Source organism: Tinamus guttatus, unplaced genomic scaffold (assembly GCF_059628265.1).
Source record: "Tinamus guttatus ecotype Peru unplaced genomic scaffold, ASM5962826v1 Tinamus_guttatus_pri_ptg000364l, whole genome shotgun sequence".
NCBI classification, from domain to species: domain Eukaryota; kingdom Metazoa; phylum Chordata; class Aves; order Tinamiformes; family Tinamidae; genus Tinamus; species Tinamus guttatus.
Window position 1 is genome coordinate 3,658,315 of NW_028288898.1, and position 18,977 is coordinate 3,677,291.

Here is an 18,977-nt window from a genome sequence, read left to right on the forward strand (position 1 = left end):
GCACCCCAGGCCCTGCCCCAACCAGGTTTTCCGCAGGTGCTGGACAAGCGATTCCGTGAGGAGGCCGGAAGGTTAATGGAGACCTTCTGCGTAGAGGGTAAAAATGAAGGTCGGGCCCTACTTGAGATTACGCTCTCCCCTTGCAGAGAGATGACTCTGTGCCTCATCATGCGGCATTTCTTTTTGTTTTTTTTTTAATAAATTAAACAGAATAGATTTCAGAACAGCAGCGAGAAGGGTTTGTATGTTACGGCTGCTCCAAGCCCCAGCATACTGGCTGCACAGATTACCCTTTTATTTTCTTCCATTAAAAACAAAACAAAACAAAGGAAAGATGTTTTTCCCCACAGAGATGTTCTTCCCAATGCTCTTCCCCAGGGCCCAAGCTGGGGAAAAACCAAACCAAACGTTCTCATTTGGTCACTAGATTAGGGAGAAGGAAAGGAGAGAGAGAAGGGCCAGCCAGCTGCCTGCCTGATTTCAGCGCTGCGATCCTGTGACCCTCAACTGCGTATTGAATGAGTCAGTGCCCCAGGCGGAGAGGAGGGAGGGTTGGGAGAGCTCAGGCCACAGTGCTAATTCCTTTCTTGCACAAAGACAGTCTCTTGAGGGCACAGGCCTGCCTCCTGCAACGTGATCTCATAGTCCAGGTGGGAGAGTTTCCTCCGAGGGAAGTTGGTGAGGAGTTCGAAGCGTTCGTTGGGGTAGCCTTTCGACTGCACGTGCTTCACAAGAGCCTGCAGAGGAGAAGAGGCAAAGAGGGGTTAGTTAGCTGAAAAATCGGAAGGTCACAAAAATATCCCCATACCTTAAAAAAAAAAAAAAAAAAAAAAAAAAAAAAAAGGTCTGCAATCACACAGAATGAAAATCTGGACATTTTGTATATAATAGAGATTCTAATTTGGCCCTCACGTGGCATGCCTCATCAGAGAGGCTAATTATCAAGCGAGCCCCTCACCTAACCAAGTCTTCTCGCGTAATAAGGGATGGGGATGAAGAGATACCGACCTCAAACCAAATGCTACACCAGTGAATTACGTGTAAGGAGGGAAATCAGCAGCAGGAAACTCCTCCTCATCATTCACCCCACTTCCACTTGCTCTTTAACTGTCACTTCGGCTCTCCCACAGCAATCCAGAGAGGGAAATTGCCCTAAAGCATTCTTGCTTTACAAGCTAAGGGGAGTCAGAACATGAACCCCAGTCCTAAGCAGAATCGGACAGACATGTGGGAGGTGGGATTTTTTGCCCTTGTTTTCTCTCACCACTCTGATTTCTGGGATACCTGGGAGAAAAGGGTAACAGTAATATTGGAAATATAAGCATGTCCTGGAGATAACAGTGTAAAAAAGCCATTCTTGATCAGTACGAAAGTAATGGTGGTAAGCCTGTTCTCAAAAACATTCAATAGTGCTGGGAGAACAACTTATAAGTTAAAACTTCAAGGTACAAAGACCTATTTAGATAATTGTTTGCTATATTTCAGGACAGCTTTAAAATTGAAGTGACTATGGGCTGAAAAAAATCAGCATGAATATGATGCTTGGTAAGAAATATCTGAGGCTCAACCTTTATCTGTCTGAAATGGCTTTAAAAAATTAAAATGTTTTTTTTTAATCATCTGATTAAAAAAATTAAATAAGGCTCATGTCTTATGAGAGCACAAAAGCTCTACAAGTAAAATCCATTGTCACATGCAAAGTGTTACAGTCTAGGCTATAGTCTCATGTTCTTCAGAGATATAACCAAACCTTTTTGCTTAGGTTCCTTCTTAGTCCATGCAAGGTCCTTTGAAAAGGCACAGTCTTGTTTTTAGGTACCTAAGACTTTGCAGCACAAAGATGAATTTTCCTGGGCAGTGTCTCATGAAAACTTACAGCTAAGAGGACTACGACGACCTCTTCAAACACTGCAGAGATTCTAAGTGTGAAAGAACACGGCAAAAAAAGGAAACACAACAGGATGACAGTGCAAGCACTCCTTGGACACACCCCTTTCACTGGATAAAACTTTGATAGTGCCAGCACAGGATAAATGGTTCAGTTTCAGCTGTCCTGTAGTTAAACAAGGGTTTATGAACTCCAATGAACTCCACTCACCAGAAGTTTAGCTTGTTCAGGCAGTGAAATCTGTTCCCTCTTTCCATCTGGATACCGTAGCATCAGCTGTGCCTTTGGTCCTGGCATAAAGGAAGTTACTACAAGTGAACAAACAGCAAGGCAGCCTAGTTGAGCTCTTCTGCAGGCTTTGGGCAGCACATTTTACTGCATACAGCAATGGGGTTAGGGACTTGAGACAAATACAACATCTTGAGTCCCTAACCTAACAATGTTGTGGGTTTTTTTTTGGTGCACAACATTTCAGTCTGCACACAATTCAAATGCATACATCAAACTTGGGACTTCTGGAAGAGTTAGTGACTGATACATATCAGCATTCCCAGAGAAACTGTGCTATCCTTTGCCTTTCAGATCACCGTAACTCGCTACACTCTGGCTCAGAATTGCTGGGAGGAACAGAGACTCCAAATGCTTGCTAATAATAGATAGATAGATTAGATTTTTTATAAATATATACATATGTATATCAGAAAAAGACTAAAACACTTGCAAGTTACTATCAAAACTAAATGTGGTAACTCACCATTCACATCTAAGCCTTGCAAGGTACTTTCAGGCTTGTCAGTTGACTCCTCCAGGATCCCTGCATCGATGCAGGGCAGGACTCGATGATTTGACGTTGTACCTGGCTCTGTCCTTGCAGGGGGCTCAGGCTGCAGCCTCCGACTCTCTTCTTTTTTATACCCCAAGTCCTTGTGTGGAGATTTCCTCAACTTGGCAGGATTCTCCAATTCCTCCTCCTCCTCCGATCCGCACACCGAAATGAACTCTTCACTCCCGGAAAAAAGCTCTGATTCAGACTCCTCGTCTGACCGAGCTTCCTGCTTGGCCTGTGAGGAATCAAAATGGGTCTCCTGTAACGAGGCTCTGATGGCAGCTTCCAGCTGGCTGTCCTCACTGGCGTCGATGAGGCTCTCCTGTTGAACACAGGCATAACACAAAAAAGCATCAGAAAAAAGGCATACATTTGTACCAAAGTGTTCCAAAGGGAAGCTACCAAAGCTGCCATGTGGAAGGCCACTCATGCAGTCGGTGCTTCAGGATCTCTCCTCGCAGTCACTTGACGTGTTATTTTTCAGCAGTATTTTTCCCATTCTACACACGCACATTCTGTGACCACTAAATTCAAAACAAACGCTGAAAGCACAACTCGCATAACAAAAATAATTCTCAGAGGAGAAGGTGCTTTCTGATGCACCATCTTCTTATTTTTGCATGCTCGTGCTCTAATTCATTCTATCTTTTTATACTAAACATGAGAAAACACTATGACTGCATACAGGCACACCAGCTTTCCCTCAAGTTTCTCATACTTACAGAACGACAACATTTTTGGGGAGGGTTAGTCGAATGTCCATCCAGTTGTCCATGCTCACTCAGGAACCCAGTCACTTGGTCCAAGAACGAAGTTACATCGAGCTGGTGCCACTCCACTAGCTTCTGGCCTAGGGAAAAGAAGGCATCACGGAATAGAACTTCAGCAACAGCCCTCCAAACATTGTAGCTTAGCTGCCAAACAAACATTGTAGCTTAGCTGCCAAACAAACATTCTCTGCTTTGCACACACTGTGTATATGTCTGCATTTGGGGAACATCAGCTTCCTGCAGGCCACCTCCTGATAGTTACATCTCCTCCCTATAGCACCTTGAAATGGTTTCACTCCTGTATTGCCATAAGGAGAAACCTACTTTAATGAGCTTGTTAACAACTTCCTATACCTGTGGGAATGCGTGTGAAGAGTGGTGAATTATGTGCCATAACTAAAAAAACAAACAAAGAAAACCAACTAAACTGATAAGGATTTCTACATTCTTGCCTGCTTTGATTCTGCATGTTGGCAAATAGAATTTGTTTCCATAATGTAAAGTGCTAAGAAGAATACTCTAACTTTGGTTGCAGAGAACTATTTTTGGGGTGGTTTGCATCAAACAGCATGAATGCAATTATTTTAGTTCTGAGCAGCAGTACCTGCTGATACTGTAGATTACATGAACACAAGAGACAAAGCTTTGGGGACACAGAAAATTAAGCTATAATTTAAAAAGACCTGGAGGTGAACAAAGAAGTCTGACTGTTCAGTTAAAAAAAAATGCTGCCAAAGACAGTATTTGAGCCTACAAATACTATATATATATTATATGTATCCCCTTACAGGATATATACACTGCAGATGACGGTCCCTTGTCTTACCTGTTCTGGGATCCAGGATGGAGACATAAGGGAAGTCTGCCAATTTATAAAACTGTATGTACCTCTGTCCTTCCTCACTGTCATGGTATACCTACGGAATACCACATCAGAAGCAAGTTATTGCAGGGGACAGGTTGGGAGGGGACACAAACCATCCTGCAAACATACAGAGTAGGTACAAATACACCCATCTAAGAAGGCATCAGGTTGACTACTACAGCCCCCATGGCATTTCTCACCTGCCAGAAAATGAAGTGTTCCCGGATTATGTTCTTCACAGCCTCATTGCTCCACACATCGCGGTTGAGACACTGACATGCAAAATCTTGCACGTTCTGAATGTTTATCATGAGCCATTTGTTCTGCATCTGACCGCACTCCTTGGCCTGCAAGCAGAGAGAAAAGCTTCATGAGCCCACACAGAGGAGCTGGATGCAAACACTGCCAGCAATGATCAGCGATGGCTTCTAACGCGGTTGGATTTTTCCCTAAAACCCTTTTGCAGTGAAAAAGATGGACAGAGCTAGCAAAAAAAAAAAAGGCATCCACAAAAACAGAAGGCAGGGCTGAAAAGACCTGCTTGAATGAGACCGGTTGAATTACAGGACCACATCGATGAGCAGAGCCGCTGGGTTTCAACAAGCCAAGCGCGGAGTGCGAAAAGCGACTTGAGGAGCAGGGCAGGGGGGATAAATAAACAAACAAAACAACTGCAAATTCCGTATTTGCTCTGGGAAGAGTGTAGTCAATCGCACCGATTTGACAACAGAGGAAAGACCTGCTCACTCTTAAGATAAACCTGTGGATCATTTTCTGTTCAAACAGGACAGCACAACTGATGGCCAACTTGCATAAATAGGCCAGGTCGCCCTCTCTGCACGCTCTTTCTTTCTTTTTTTCCTCTCTACTTCTTGGGCACCTGGCAAGTTAAGACGGTTTTCGCTGCTGGAGATCCGGGCTGTTAAGTGGGGAGGAAGATGGGAAGGTGCAGGAGAAAAATCTTACTGGTTTGAGTCACAAAGCTGGCATTGTCTGATAGGTTGGTTAATGGTAGGAGTTTGATCAAGAATGTAATTCTGATCGCTGAATTGCCAATACCTGTTGAAAAAAAGAGGGCTATATCAACAGAAGGAATGCTCTTACCACCTGGAGAGACTGGAACTAGCATACGAACGTATTCTAAGTGTGTTCACCGTCTCGCTTGTATTGCCCTTAACAGCAAATAATTTGAGGAATTTGGATTTTGCGCGAAATTTTTCTGGGTTTGACAGTATTTTGCTCCCCAAACCAAAGCTCTATTGTTATAGTGAATGCTGGCCTGTGTACTTTTGAACAGTCAGTCTATGTGACACAAATACTGGGATGTGTGAAGCCCATATATTCAGCTTGGTAAAATGCAACACTCAATACTGTTAAAATTGTAGCTATTAAAGTATATAAAGGTCGTTCTTTGATCACAGGATCTCAGTCTACAAAAATTACTCTGCACGGCCCAATGACCTGCAGGGCTGATTTTTCTTTTACTCACAGAAAAGAACATTACAGGAAAAGGAAAAAAAAAAAAAAAAAAAAAAAAAAACACAACAAGTATGGAAGAGCCATACTGATCCCCTGAGTGACTTCACATTAACTTCTCACTACTATCACTCCAGTCTCAAAATCCAGTATTTCGTCAGAACGCATAAGTAGGGTGGGAGACCTAAAAAAAAATTCAGGTTTTTTTTTTTTTTTTTAAACTCAGGGTTTACTAGGCTTTTAATTCCAGAGTGTTTTGAGCTAATGAGGGATTTTGAAAGGTAATTTCAGGCAAACCATTTACAGAGAGGTCTAGAGGTACTGCCCCGGGTTAAAGCGAACACAGATCAAGATATATCTTAAGTCTATCAGCCCGCTTTAGTCTTGTACCCTAACCTAATCTGTGCTGGATTAAAAGAACAAACTCAAAAGGAATAATAAAAAAAAGGATTATACCTCTAATCCCATTTTCTAGCATAACTATATGCCCCTAGCAAAGCCAGAAAGTGCGACTTATTCTTCTACTTTGTATATTCCTCAACACGGGTGAAAATCTGACCCTACCTCTCCTCTGTCCAGTTAACATCCTCTTTAAGGGATGCAGACACAGAAAATCCACATGGAACATTTATGAAGACGGGTTTGGGCACCGAAAGCAAGCAGAGCTCTTGAAACCACTCTTACCTTCCTTCTAAAAACAGCAGGACATTTGAAAGGACACTGTTAAACTGCTGCCATCTAGTGAACGGACACAGCCGTGCTCTTAGCCAGCCACTGGCTCTGTTTCTGAGGGGGGAAGCAGGGAGGGGAAAAGGGAGGAATATTGTGGGTTTCTAAATATGTTGTGGGTCAGGCAACTTGCAAAAAAACCATGTTTTACGCTTGCTACTTGCTTTTAATGGGTAACACCAAGCTCTTGTACTCCCATCAGTGACACAATTTATTCCCTCACCTGACTTTTCTGCAATGTGCACGACTTAAAAATTTCTAATCCTGCTCTCCTTCAGCAGGGTCTTTCCTTTGCCAAGGAGTCCTGCAGGAAAAGTACCCTAGGACAAAACTTTTAGCCGTTGTCTAGAGGTTCTCCTCCTTAAACAAGGAGGAATCATTGTGGTGCTTCTTCCTTTTCAGCTTGGTTGAAACACACTGCTCTTCACAGTACAGAGAGGAACAAGGGAGCAGAGCCAGCACCTCATGACCATCTAGACCATTGCTAGTCAAGCAGAGGCCATTTAGGAAGAGAGTGATTACGGCAAGCCAGGACATGAGATCTGCTTGTGAACAGGAGCTATTCTGTCCATGCCAGACTTACACTTCTTGCCTGGACCAGCAGGAAGGACCACACAAGCGTCCACGTCAACCGGCTGTCCCAGTGGTTCATCTGGAGGTTATACATGCACTGATGGCCAGCAAAGAGCCTTACACAAGCAGGAGATTCACTTCCAAACTCTATCTGCTTGCTACACACAAAGGAAATATTCACTGTGAGCTGAAAGCAGGGAGGAGCTACAGGCAGCACATTAGCTGATCTCCAGAGGTCATTTCCAACCTCAATCCTTCTGACTATCTGCTCCCCATATGGAAAGGCACTAAATTGTGCGAACCCACTGCGACCCCTCCAGGAATTCAATCGCATCACAGAATGTGTGATTTATGAAAAGACACATTTCTATTTTCAAATTAAATTATTGAAATCAAGTTTTTGACGCTAGAACATAACCACATGCTTCAGTAGCAAGAGGGTTTGGTGCTTGATGCATTCCTAGGAAATGCTATGTTAAAGAGATAACAACCATGAAGCTTAACACTACATTGAAGCTCACTATCACAGTCAGGAAATGCCAGTTAAATTTCCTTGTACAAACTTAACCAACTCTTCAGAGTCTTGGCAGAGAGTAAGAGCCTCATTATATAGATACAACACTTGTCAAATACAGACTTCTTGGTGACACCAAATATTTAAGCCCTGAAAGTCTCTCTGGGGTTTCCAATAGGAGAAAGACTCATTTGCCTCTGGTTTATGTGGCCTCATTCCCACTGGCTACTAACTAACTAACATCCAGGGACTCAGCTGTCATGTGCAAAAGACCTGCAGGATTAAAATAAAATCTTTTACAGATTTGCAGCCTCTAAACTTTTCCACATCTCACTTTCCATGGTGTAATTCAGTTAAACATATACTTCGCTTTACAAGTACAATGCTCCTAAGTTGTACTATACGTGAAGCACACTACTCATTGCCGGATTATAAGTTTTTAAAAAATCAGTGCTCATTCAACACTTGAAAATGTCTCTTCAAAGAAAAACGATTCTCAACTCTTCTTAAAAGCTGGAATTACAGACCCGAAAGGAAACCACAGCTTTATGCATTTTCCTGCTAAGAAAGTTTCTTTGCATTTGAAAGTAATTGAGTTTTTCTGTCAATAAATAAATAAAATTAAATAACTGAAGGTATTTAATATCAAAGTTAGATAACCTGGGCAGGAGTAAAAGAAAGATGAGCAACAGAGATACAGGAAACTTAATATGAACAGAGACTTTCTACATTGGATTGAAGTTTGAATAAAGCCATAAATGTGCATGGCAATGTTCAGAGAGCTTTTTGCACACCCCTTCCAGGGAGTTTCAACTAAACCACACACCACAACTCCCCCTCCCCAAAATGCTTAAGTTAATCCTAACACACGAGAGCACTGAAATGCCTTTGAAAAGCAATAAAGACCTCTGTTTATTATTTAATTTATGTAGGTTTATTGAGGGCACAGTGAAGGAAGAAGCAGAGTAAGTCACAAAGCTGAGACAAGCTTGCCAGAGGTGAATTCTGAGCAAGACTCACTCCAACCAGGAGGTCCACAGGAGGCCAGGCACCATCCTGAGCTGTAGAGTAGTTCTGCAGCACCAAGCCATTAATGTAAAAATGGAAGTGGTTTTGATCAACAAATTGAGAAGATTTTTATTGCAAGGAGGTTGAGGAGCATCCCTTTGCAATCAAGGTTAGTCCATGAGATGAAGGATTGTACAAGAGCATAAAAAGGTGAATGTCAATGCCAGAAAGCAGAGTCTCTCTGCATTTGAGTTACTACAAAGAGCAGGACAAAGTGTGTATGTACAAAAGGATTCTTTTCTGAATTAATGAGGCTAAATAAGAAGGCAGAGCCTTACAGAGAGTCAAATCCATCAACTGGCTATTTCACAGGCTGAAACTATTTTGACTATGGCAGAAAGGACCTACTGAGGTCTCAATATTTTCAGCAAGACATAAAGGAAGACGCGTACACATTTCGAGTTCCGCAGCAGAGACAGGAGAGTGATTGCTCGTTGGGGATACAGTTTCATCTGTTTTTAAGTGGACTCCCCTTACTGCTTCCTCTTAACCTCACATTTGTTTGGTTCACAGAACAGGTCTGGCGGGGATGTTCCACCAGGGGACCAAGCAAGCTCTGAACCACATATCGTCACACAGATGCCTCAGCACTTGGTCAATCTACTGATCCGCTTCTATTGCACTGAACTAGTCACTTAAATTAGCTGTTGAGATAGACATCACTGTTCTCCATTAGCATTCTTTCAAACCCACAATTTGTTAGGAAATTAAACATAAGGAAGGAGTTTAGAGTCAACTTTACTAGACTCTGCACACAAAAGGAAAGAAGTCTTTCCCAGTACCAAAGAAGGTTTTGGTTCAGCTCACGGGCTCAGATCTCCAGCATCGTTTGCAGCACCTGTGGTGCACCATTTAAGTGCCAGTTTGCGTTCTCATAGAGATCTTCTCTAATACTTAACTACTTGAAGTGGAAAGTTCAGTACTTGTTTCAAGTTCTGAAGTAAGAATATCTGGCAGTTAGAAAATAAAAACTGAAAAGATACATTGATTTGTGTAGTCTCTAACCGTGATTTAGGTCACTGGATCCAAATCCTAGCTTATGACTAGGCCCACAGAGAGAAAAGGTGACACCTAAAATTACTGAAAGGTACCAGCATCTTTGTCAGAATCTCTTGAGCATTTTATCCTACCAGGTGCAAAAGACAACCATCATGATCTTGTTTTTGTACAAGACCTCTACTGCAAATGAACTTCAGGTGCAGAAACAAAGTCGTGTACAGACAGATTATCTGTACCAGGTTGGGTATCAGAAGCTGTTTTAGCCACAGGATTTAACTAAAGATTTAACACAGAATTTGCATTTAGTGCTACATTTAAACGTCAGCAGTCCATCGTCTTTGTTAAATCCTTCCCCAAGTCATCACCAGCAACATGCAGTGCAGCAGACAAGCATTGCTCATTACACGGTTCCTGGTAACTTACTATACAAAAGGATGGATCCAAATAGACCTACAAAAGGATCTATGGATAGATCCGTCAGCCAACGGCCTAATCCAGGGCTTTTTCTTGGTACAAAGCCATCAGGTAAGTAACTGCAGCCAAAGTTCCAGGCTTACCGTTTCAAAACTGCCTTTGTGCATCAGATCAATGGGAGGCCTGAAGAGGTCGGCCAGAGTCGTGAGCTTCTTATCTACTGCCCCTCCATTCCGTAGCTCCTGCTCCTGTCGAACTGCACAGCCCCAAGAGGAAAGGAGGAAGAATTAGACAAAACACTCAAAGTTGGTTTTCTAAGTGGCTCTCTCATGCACAAAACTTCAGCACTACAGTCATAAGGTACCGACCACAGGGAACAAACGAACTATTAGATTCCTTTGGGCTCCCTTGTACAGGTTCCAGTTTGTCTTATTTCTTTCATGTGCTGGACATTTATTTCACTTAAAAAAATATTTTCTTATGAAATGTGAGGATGGGTGGAGTTGGCCATAGCCCAGTACAGGAAAACAAATAAACACAGAAAATAATTTATTTTTCCTCAGTGACACTTTCGAAGGGGTTAGATAGTATCATAAGCTTTACTCAGAATATTTCTATACTGGTCTTTCTATCTCCTGATCTTAAGGCAGTTCCCTAAAAGAACCATAAGGCTTACTTTAAGTGAAGAAATATCTTTAGAAGTGCATATTTAATACCTAGTCTCCCCACAGGTGACTCAGGATATCACCGTCTCTCACAAACCAGCAGATTTTCAGACTTGTTTATTTAAGTACCATTATTTTGAGGAAGTTTCTGGTAGTGGTGTCCCTTCCATTCAACATGACAGAATACATTTCCTACCTACACATGAGCATATGAAACAGGGGTAAATCACAGCAGTAGCTTACCTACAAAAGCAGTGATTAAATGCATTTTATGGTCCAAGTCAGTTAGAATGAGGAATTACAATTACATGACCCTAAAGCTTTCTGACGGTGTAATAGCTGCCTATGGCCACAGCATACAAATAATTTTTGATTAGAAACTGGATGCCACGGGAAAAAAAGTACCCCCATGTGCCAGAAGCAATCTGGACTTTCATGGCCACGGACACCCTTTCAGAGATAGTCAAGCAGTAATATTCACCTGTGAAGTCTCATCATACAGTATTATAAAGTTCTATTATGAAGCTTCACAGTGGCTTTACGTTTTGTGCATCTCAAAATGTCCTAAAACAGAGTTGCAGCTCATGAAAAAAGGTTATGGGCATGATGACCATGTAAATTGTGTATTTTAATTTACACATCAGCCTGTAGCACTTAACTACTTCATTATTGGAAAACCCTGACAAAACCCGTTAGCTACCTGTAGTTAGGTAACAACTGCATGAGCGCTCTAACTCAGCTACCATGAACTTGGTCTTCACCTGTCACAGAATCATCTTCTACGAGACTTAATGGTTTAAATAACAGCCAAAGCTTTGTCATTTAGAGATTCTGCATGTGAATGAATAGATAGTGGTTAAAAAAAATAAAAAAGGGGTTCAATTCATGAGAACCTTGTGTGCTGCCAAGGAAAAGCCCCAAGGGTACCCAAAACTAACCCAAGTGCCAGAAGTACCACTGGCCGCCCAAGAAAAAGTCAGTGAATTAACTTAATTCCTACACAGGCTTTAGTTTCTTCTCCCTTTTCAAATCCCTTCAGAGCAGGAAAAAAAAAAAAGTGTTTTTTGAGAACAAGATTTACCACACCAGACCAGACAGAACATGTATATGGTTTCACTCCTGCTAACCTAGGCAAGTGGTCGGACCAGCACCTTCAATATCAGCTTCGTATATCCACTACTTATCACTTTCTCTTTAGTTATCCCGGAAAAAAATCTAAGATTTCCCCTCAGAAATAAACAGCAAACCTTAACTGAACCACAAACATGTGGAAAAGAAATGCCAGTGAGCAGTTACCAGCCTAATAATGTTATTCCAAACTAACTTTTGCTGTATAGCAGGCAGTTTAAAACCATTTGGTGACTGAAGACCATCAAGTCAAAAGGAGAAACTATTTCACAACTACAGTTGAACTAAAAAACAGAACTTCCAACGTACCCGTCTGCACATACTTACTGGTTTCTGTTTGAAAATCCCGAAAACCGTCAAATATTGAACGGGCAGGTCTGCGCCTTTTGGGAGCTTAAAAAAAAAAAAAGGATGTCAAGGATCATTTCTAAGGCATGCTATCAAAAGTATTATGTATTAGCACTTCACTTTACCAGTTTGGGACAACAGAATAGGAATCCAAGGCATAAACGAGGGAGGGATGAAGACCTGAAGACTCATGGAAATTGGCTGTTTGTAAGTCCCCGTCTTTTCTATCATATCCTCCCCCCAGAAAAACCTCACCCTAGAAGTAAAACATAAATCACTGATACATTAAAGTCAGATCTCTCTGCCGGGCTCATCGTGCACCCCAAAATTTCCCTTGCTAACAGAGACACGTTTCTCCCTGCAAGGCACTTCTATTCCTATCTCATCTTTCCTCTGGATCCTATCCCAAATTCTTGGCTGGGCTGGCAAGAGAAAAGCTCCTCCAATAGATCCAGGTATTGTTATCTGCAAGAAGATCTTCAGAACAGATTATTTGCAGCTGGGTAGAGACAGACAGGGATCCAGGCAGGCCTAAAAGGCCTCTGAAAACACCAGCTAATGACTTTGATTGAAGTCCTGTCATACAACAGCTGTTCTTGGGGCCCAAAACAAAACTACCCATCAAAACTTATTCCAGATGCTCTTAATTTCCACTAATTGAAAGAAAAATAATTTTAAAATAGTAGCTTCAAGCCTTAATTGTTACAAGGCTTGGTAAATATCAAATAAGTTAAACAGAGCAAGAGAAATACAACATAGGCACACCGAAAACTCGTAAAGAAAAATATATATATATTTACTAGGAGAAAGAAGGACCTATGCTCTGTTCAGAAAGCAAGTTCCTCCAAACCCTGTTTTTAGAGATCTTCCTGGTTTTGCATGCAGCATCTTTCACCTTGCTCCACACGAGCGGTATAAAGAACAGAACACAAGTCTTGTTCTCAATTCATTCTTCTCAAGTCAAGACAACTGAAAGCAAATACGTAAGAGGAACACACCTGTGTGAAACACCTCTAACTCATGTGAGTATCATCCCTTTCTCCTCTTAATACTTAGCTACAAGCACAACCCATGAGAGCCAACGTTCAAGCAACTCAAACTGCAGCTTGGAAAAGGACGTGAACTTTCTTCTGTGATGCTGTGAAACCCAGAAACTGGAACGTCCTCCACCTGAAGCCCGAGCTGAAGGGACCTTCTGTTTTCAGTGGAGTCATCAGGGTGCTTCATGCTATGAACAGAGGTAGCCTTAATGAGGATATTACCACTGGTAGATGAGAAAGTCCAGGAAGCCACCCCTGAGGGAGAGTGTGCCTGCGATCAGTGTGTGACAGCTGGGTAGAGAGGAACAAGTAAAAGGGTGCAAAGATCTTATTCCGGTGCTCCAGGATTCTGGAGACCTTTGTCAAAAACTGTCGAGCCACAAAGAAAGCAAGAGAAACAAGACAATGTGGTATCTTCAAAGAGACCTTCCTCCAGAACCACCTCTAAGCTTGTTTATACTGAAGAAAAAAACACTCTTGTGTTGGCAAAAGGACCAAATCCAATTCTGGGTTAAATGTGAAGTTTCACATCCTGCTCCTCTCTAGCACAGGAATTAAACAACAGAAAACAAAAAAGCTGGATGTATGAGGCTGCCTTAAAGATAAGCACTTGCAAGCAACAAAGGGCAGTCCTTGGAATCTGGGAATGGGAAAAGCCATGCAGATGGCTAGAAACTGCCTGGGTACCATAAAGATGGAGCCTCATAAGGCTAGAGGAACATCCTAAAGAGAGGGAACACCAAATAAAATTCCCAAAGGAGAAATGGAGGAAGCTCTGAGCAATCACAGGTGTTCTTTCTAACTCTCCCACTTGCCTGAGAAGCAAGCACACGTCCTCTTCACACTGCCCATTTTCACTTGTCAGTGAAACCTCAAACTTTTACCCTACCATCTTGACTACTTTTACAGCAGTACCACACAGCTCTGCACCTCAAGAGTGCAGGGGAAAAATAAGAACAAAAATACATGCAAGGCTTTCTTCATTTTCAGAGAGTTGCATCTTTCTTATCTCACTTGGCTCATCTCACATTATTTAAAGAAAATACAGAAACAGAAGAACACAGGCTTACCTCCAAACAAGGGCTCAGGCTCAACTAAAATTTCTTGTTTTTGAGGAATGGGAGCTCGTACTTCATCCCTAACATAGAGGGGGAAAAAAAAATTAGAGAGATGATAATGTTCCAAGGCAATATAAACCAAAAGGCCAAAAGGGACCTCAAAAGACCATCTATTCCCACTCATGGCACTGAGGCAGGACTCTGTACAATTTGCATTAAGATCTGGCATGGATGATCTTTAAAAGCCTTGAAAGAAAATGATTACACACATGCCTCGATGAATTGATCCCAGGCTTTATGATTTTAATAATGAAACAAGATTTTTTTTTTCCTGTAGCAACTTTCTTAAATGTCTATACTGCTAATTAATCCTCTGACAACCCTCCTCCCCTGATTATTTAGATAGGGGGAAAACTATATACATTTTTTATCCCTCTTATTACAAGCTTTCTCCTGTTGGAAGACTTCTTCCTTCCACTTCTCACTCATAACCCTCTGTTTTCCAGAGGAAGGAAAACCATGTCCTCTGAGAAAAAAAAAAAAAAAAAAAAAAAAGTTAATTTTCCTAAATTTCCTTCTCCTGTGGATTCTCAAATTTGCCAGTAATTTTGTTTTTTTCCCTGAAGGAAGGTGAACTATTCAGCTTCAGCTGAAGCCTGACCCTATGAAGGAAAGCAAAATAACTTTATATATAATATATAATGTATTTTACAGTTAAGATAGCCCACCTTGCAGGTTACCACCACATGGGTGATGAACAAACGAGTAAGCTAGAGCAATGATGGACATTTCCCCCCCAATGTTATCCTCTGCTTTCATAGCTGGGCTGCTTGACGTAATCAACAGTTCAGCTATGTCCACAGAGACTGCTGGATCATCTGACATCAGGACTACAAGAAACAAAAAAGGGCTATGAAATAGTATCATGTATTTAGTGCAGTCACCTCACCCATGGATCTTAAAAAGTGGAGGTCATGGGCTCACCCAGGAAAATCCACCGTTATATCTTACCTAGGAACTACTCCTAAAATGCCCCCTTCCCTAAGCTCTCTAAAGTCTAAAGTGTGTGGCCTCTGGCTCTTGGTCACACAGGTGTCAAGTAACTCATTAAGTAACTCGTAACGTCAGCAAGATGCACTAACCTTGCTATTAACCTCCACATCTTTGATTGCTGTTGTGAGGCTAGTTATTCTCCATTTTGCATTTGCATATTTATGTCTCTGTCTTCCTAGAAGTAACACTAAGCTGACCAGCACCTGGAGGGTGTCAAGTATAAAAAAAGAGGATTCCAATAAAAACTTGAATCTTAAGTCACTGACGTGCCAGCAGTTGTAGAATTAAGAACACTGATACCTATAGACACAGAGTTTGAACGTCATTATGGGCCGAAGGGTCAAGCAGGAAGGCACTTAATGTTGATTTTAAAGGTTAGTATCCAAACAGCTGCTAAAACTCATATATGTGCTTCAGAAGTACGAGTGGCAAGGCATTTCCTTAAAAGTAAGTTCCCTTTTCCTCAAAAGGAGAGGTTTCCATAAAGAAGAAAGAACACTTGAGGAATGCGACTGATCCTGATCAGCTTCCATCCCAAAATACTCTATGTACCCCAAGCAGGCAGGCTAAGAAGCAGCACTGAAAGATTGTCTGCCAGGCTCAAGTAGAGCAACTCTGTCCTTCATTGGAGACACTAATGCAGATTTTGTAGTTGCTTATTTCTCTATAGTAGTTGGAATTATCTAACCCTTTCAGGGCCAAATCTAGCTGCAGTTATGACTATATATACACAAATACATAGACAGGACTGAGGTCACTATGTTTACGAGGACCAAAGCAATTCAATTCTTTCTGGCTAATAAACCATCATGGGTCTGGATTGCTGAGGCAATTTAAAAGCAAGAAACTCTTGGCACTGTCTCCACATTAATGTCTTGATCTCCGCCTGCCAACGCAGTATGTATGAGCTGCGTGGCACTTCTGAAGCACATGTGAGAGAGATCTGTAATAAATAATAAAAATGCAGAAAGTACTACTCATAAAAAGGCTGACAGAAGACAAGCACATGTGTTTTATACGTAAAACAGCAGGATGCTGAGGCCAAAGCATCACTGAAACATAATGAACTGACAGTTAAAGTTAAGATCTGTCCCAGTCAAAGCGAGGTTCAAGCTGCCCAGATTCCTCCTCCTGTTCTTCAGCTACCAGAACAGCTTCTTTAATAAGAACAATACCGGAGCGAGCAAATAAACCAGATCCTCAAAGCAGTAGCTAGGAGAAGTGACGACTGCTGTGTTTGTTCTACTTGTTTGTAGACAAGAGCTTGTTTGTGAGCTCTTCACACAGCCCGCTCGTCCCCAGAGGGCCCCTCGGGTACGTACTCTGTGTGCGGCCGAACAGCGGCCACCGCTGCGGAGCTGGTGCTGGGCTCCTCGGCTATGCCCCCTCCATCCAGGAACATGGTGACAGCCATCTCCAGGTTGTTGTTGCACGCCTCGAGCATGTGCTTCCCCACGCTTTCACTGGCACCTGCAATGCCACAGCAAAATTAGAGCGTTCTAAGCAAAGCTGAGGCTCTCACAGCCTTTTTGGACTTAGAAAGAGCAGCTTGCAAATTGTATCTGAATTTCAGCATCAAACTGAGACAAGCGTGTTCCTCACGGGTACAAGACTTTGGACTTCTTGCCTGCATAAAGAGAAGATGTAACAGAAGCCACTCGAGACTGTTTAGCATGGTTTTTCTTTCTCCTTGTTAGACTTCAGACCTTTTTCTGATAAAAATTTCCCAGCACTTAATAGGCACGAGCAACTTGACTTCTGTTGCGGTTTACAAAACCCCTGAAACTTCAACACTTTAACAGGCAAAAGGCGATACCAGCAGTTTTAAATTGATGAGGTGCCTTTGCTACCGGTATCGTAACAAATATTCAAAGACAAAATAAAAGTTTTCCTGCTTTGCCTATACCACCCCTGTAACTAAAAGAGATCTCAATGGAGACCTTCCAAGATCTTCTCAAAATCGTACAACCACCAAAGGCACCTCAACTGCGGACTGTTGTGAGGTTTAACAAGTGATAATAAATACACTTTGAAACTGTGCAGAGAAATCAGTTCTCAGTGACCTACTCAACTACATTAAATCAGAAAGACAGATGTTGAGGGAACTAAGTTTCCTATATCAGCTTGTCAGGAGAAGCATCATTTGAAGGCAGTCAGTTGTATTTCAAGATCTTAATCCAGATGGATCAAGACCTTAAATTATCTACAAAAATAAATGAAAAGAAAGTCTGACTTCTCCACACTTTTCTTTGGTATTGCGAGGAGCTCATTTCAATACTACCTTAACTAGTATTATTCTGCTAGTGTGTTATATTTCGGGAGCACCATGACCCTGCAGCTTCACAGCCATGTGGAATCTTGAGTTGCAAAGAGCTACAAAGAAAACCTCATTAAACCCTCTGCTATTTAAAGGGTTATCAATACTCAAAGTGTTTGCATCTTTTGCCATTGCAAGAAACTGGAATTTGTTTTGAGGCTTTCTAAATCTTACTCAAAGTCGGAAAAAGAAGAACTCCCAGAGTCTACGTTCACAATGGACGTGTGAAATCCATGGGACTTTCATTTTATTTTCCGTTTATTCCAACTGGAAAAAACAAATATGTTTCCCTGTATTTTTATTTAATAACGTCTTCAGCATCCGAGAGGTGCCTCCTAAGCGAGGAGGGGATTATAGCAAGACGGATCACACGCAAAGTGCATCAAGTGCTCAAAGTAGGAGTTATCCTTCACCGTAAACTTAAGGCTTGTGACAGCATTGCTGGGCCGCAAAGTGAAAGTCTCCGTAGGGTGACCGGGCTTGAAGATAGATATATATTTTTTATTTTTTAAATTTGAAAATGAACTCAATTCTCGAGGCTCCATCTCTACAGTGGCGTTTTATTTCTGCCGTGCTCGCGGGGGAACACGACCGGCTCTACCGGCAGCGCCAAGGAGAAGCCGCTGACAGGCCCCGCTGCCGCTGGCCCCCTCGGGCCCCGCCGCTCCGCTCCGCGCAGGCCTCCCGCCGCCGGGGCTGCCCGCGAGGACGAGCCAGGGCGGCGCCGTTAACCGCGAGGCGGCCCGGGCCTCCGCCGGGCCGCGGCTTCCGCGTGCCTCACCCGTGATGGCGGTGAACTGCTGGATTAACCCCTTGAGCGCCGAGGAGGCCGCCGAGCCCCCGGGCGCCGCCATCTTGTCGCCGCCGCGCAACGCCGCCCGCCCGCTCTGCGCAGGCGCAGCGCCCGCCCCCACGCGCGCCCGTGCCCTCCCCCGCCGCGGGGGCGGGGCCTCCCGCAGTGCCCTCGAGCGCCATTGGGAGCCGCCCGCGGGAGGTGGCGCGCGCGGGGGGCGGGGCCTAGCAGGAGGGGGCGGGGCGTTGCCCAGGCGACGCGAGCCGCGCCGAGGCAGAGCCGGAGCCGACTCGACCCGAAGCGGAGCCGAGCGCGGGCCCGACTCGCCCCGAGGCGGAGCCGACTCGCCCCGAGGCGGAGCCGAGCGCGGGCCCGACTCGCCCCGAGGCGGAGCCGAGCGCGGGCCGAATCGCCCCGAGGCGGAGCCGAGCGCGGGCCCGACTCGCCCCGAGG

The 18,977-nt window shown here is 43.3% G+C and overlaps 1 protein-coding gene across 2 annotated transcripts; it reads right to left on the bottom strand.

The window, feature by feature from the left end:
• Window positions 1–545: 545 nt before the first annotated feature.
• On the bottom strand, window positions 546–18,602 carry UBXN7 (UBX domain protein 7). 2 transcript variants are annotated; one of them, XM_088530266.1, is made up of 11 exons: window positions 18,513–18,602; window positions 16,737–16,884; window positions 14,374–14,441; window positions 12,243–12,308; window positions 10,266–10,378; window positions 4,550–4,696; window positions 4,311–4,401; window positions 3,437–3,564; window positions 2,643–3,036; window positions 2,099–2,178; window positions 546–737 (listed from the first exon to the last, which is right to left on the bottom strand). In XM_088530266.1, exons 1-11 carry the CDS (start codon window positions 18,583–18,585, stop codon window positions 576–578), a joined length of 1,470 nt encoding a protein of 489 aa, XP_088386392.1. In that variant the 5' UTR covers window positions 18,586–18,602; the 3' UTR covers window positions 546–575. The 2 variants fall into 2 exon arrangements, with proteins under 2 accessions (XP_088386392.1, XP_088386393.1); XM_088530267.1 differs by lacking the exons at window positions 16,737–16,884; window positions 18,513–18,602 and adding an exon at window positions 15,504–15,664.
• Window positions 18,603–18,977: the final 375 nt, after the last annotated feature.

Bases quoted from the DNA above. Each gene is read 5' to 3' on its own strand.
- UBXN7 (XM_088530266.1), bottom strand. From the start codon at position 18,585: ATGGCGGCGCCCGGGGGCTCGGCGGCCTCCTCGGCGCTCAAGGGGTTA. The intron at 4,402-4,549 runs GTGAGAAATGCC...GGTATTCCGTAG, and splicing joins AACACTTCATTTTCTGGCAG to GTATACCATGACAGTGAGGA. The intron at 738-2,098 runs GTGAGTGGAGTT...TCTCCTCTGCAG, and splicing joins CTGAACAAGCTAAACTTCTG to GCTCTTGTGAAGCACGTGCA.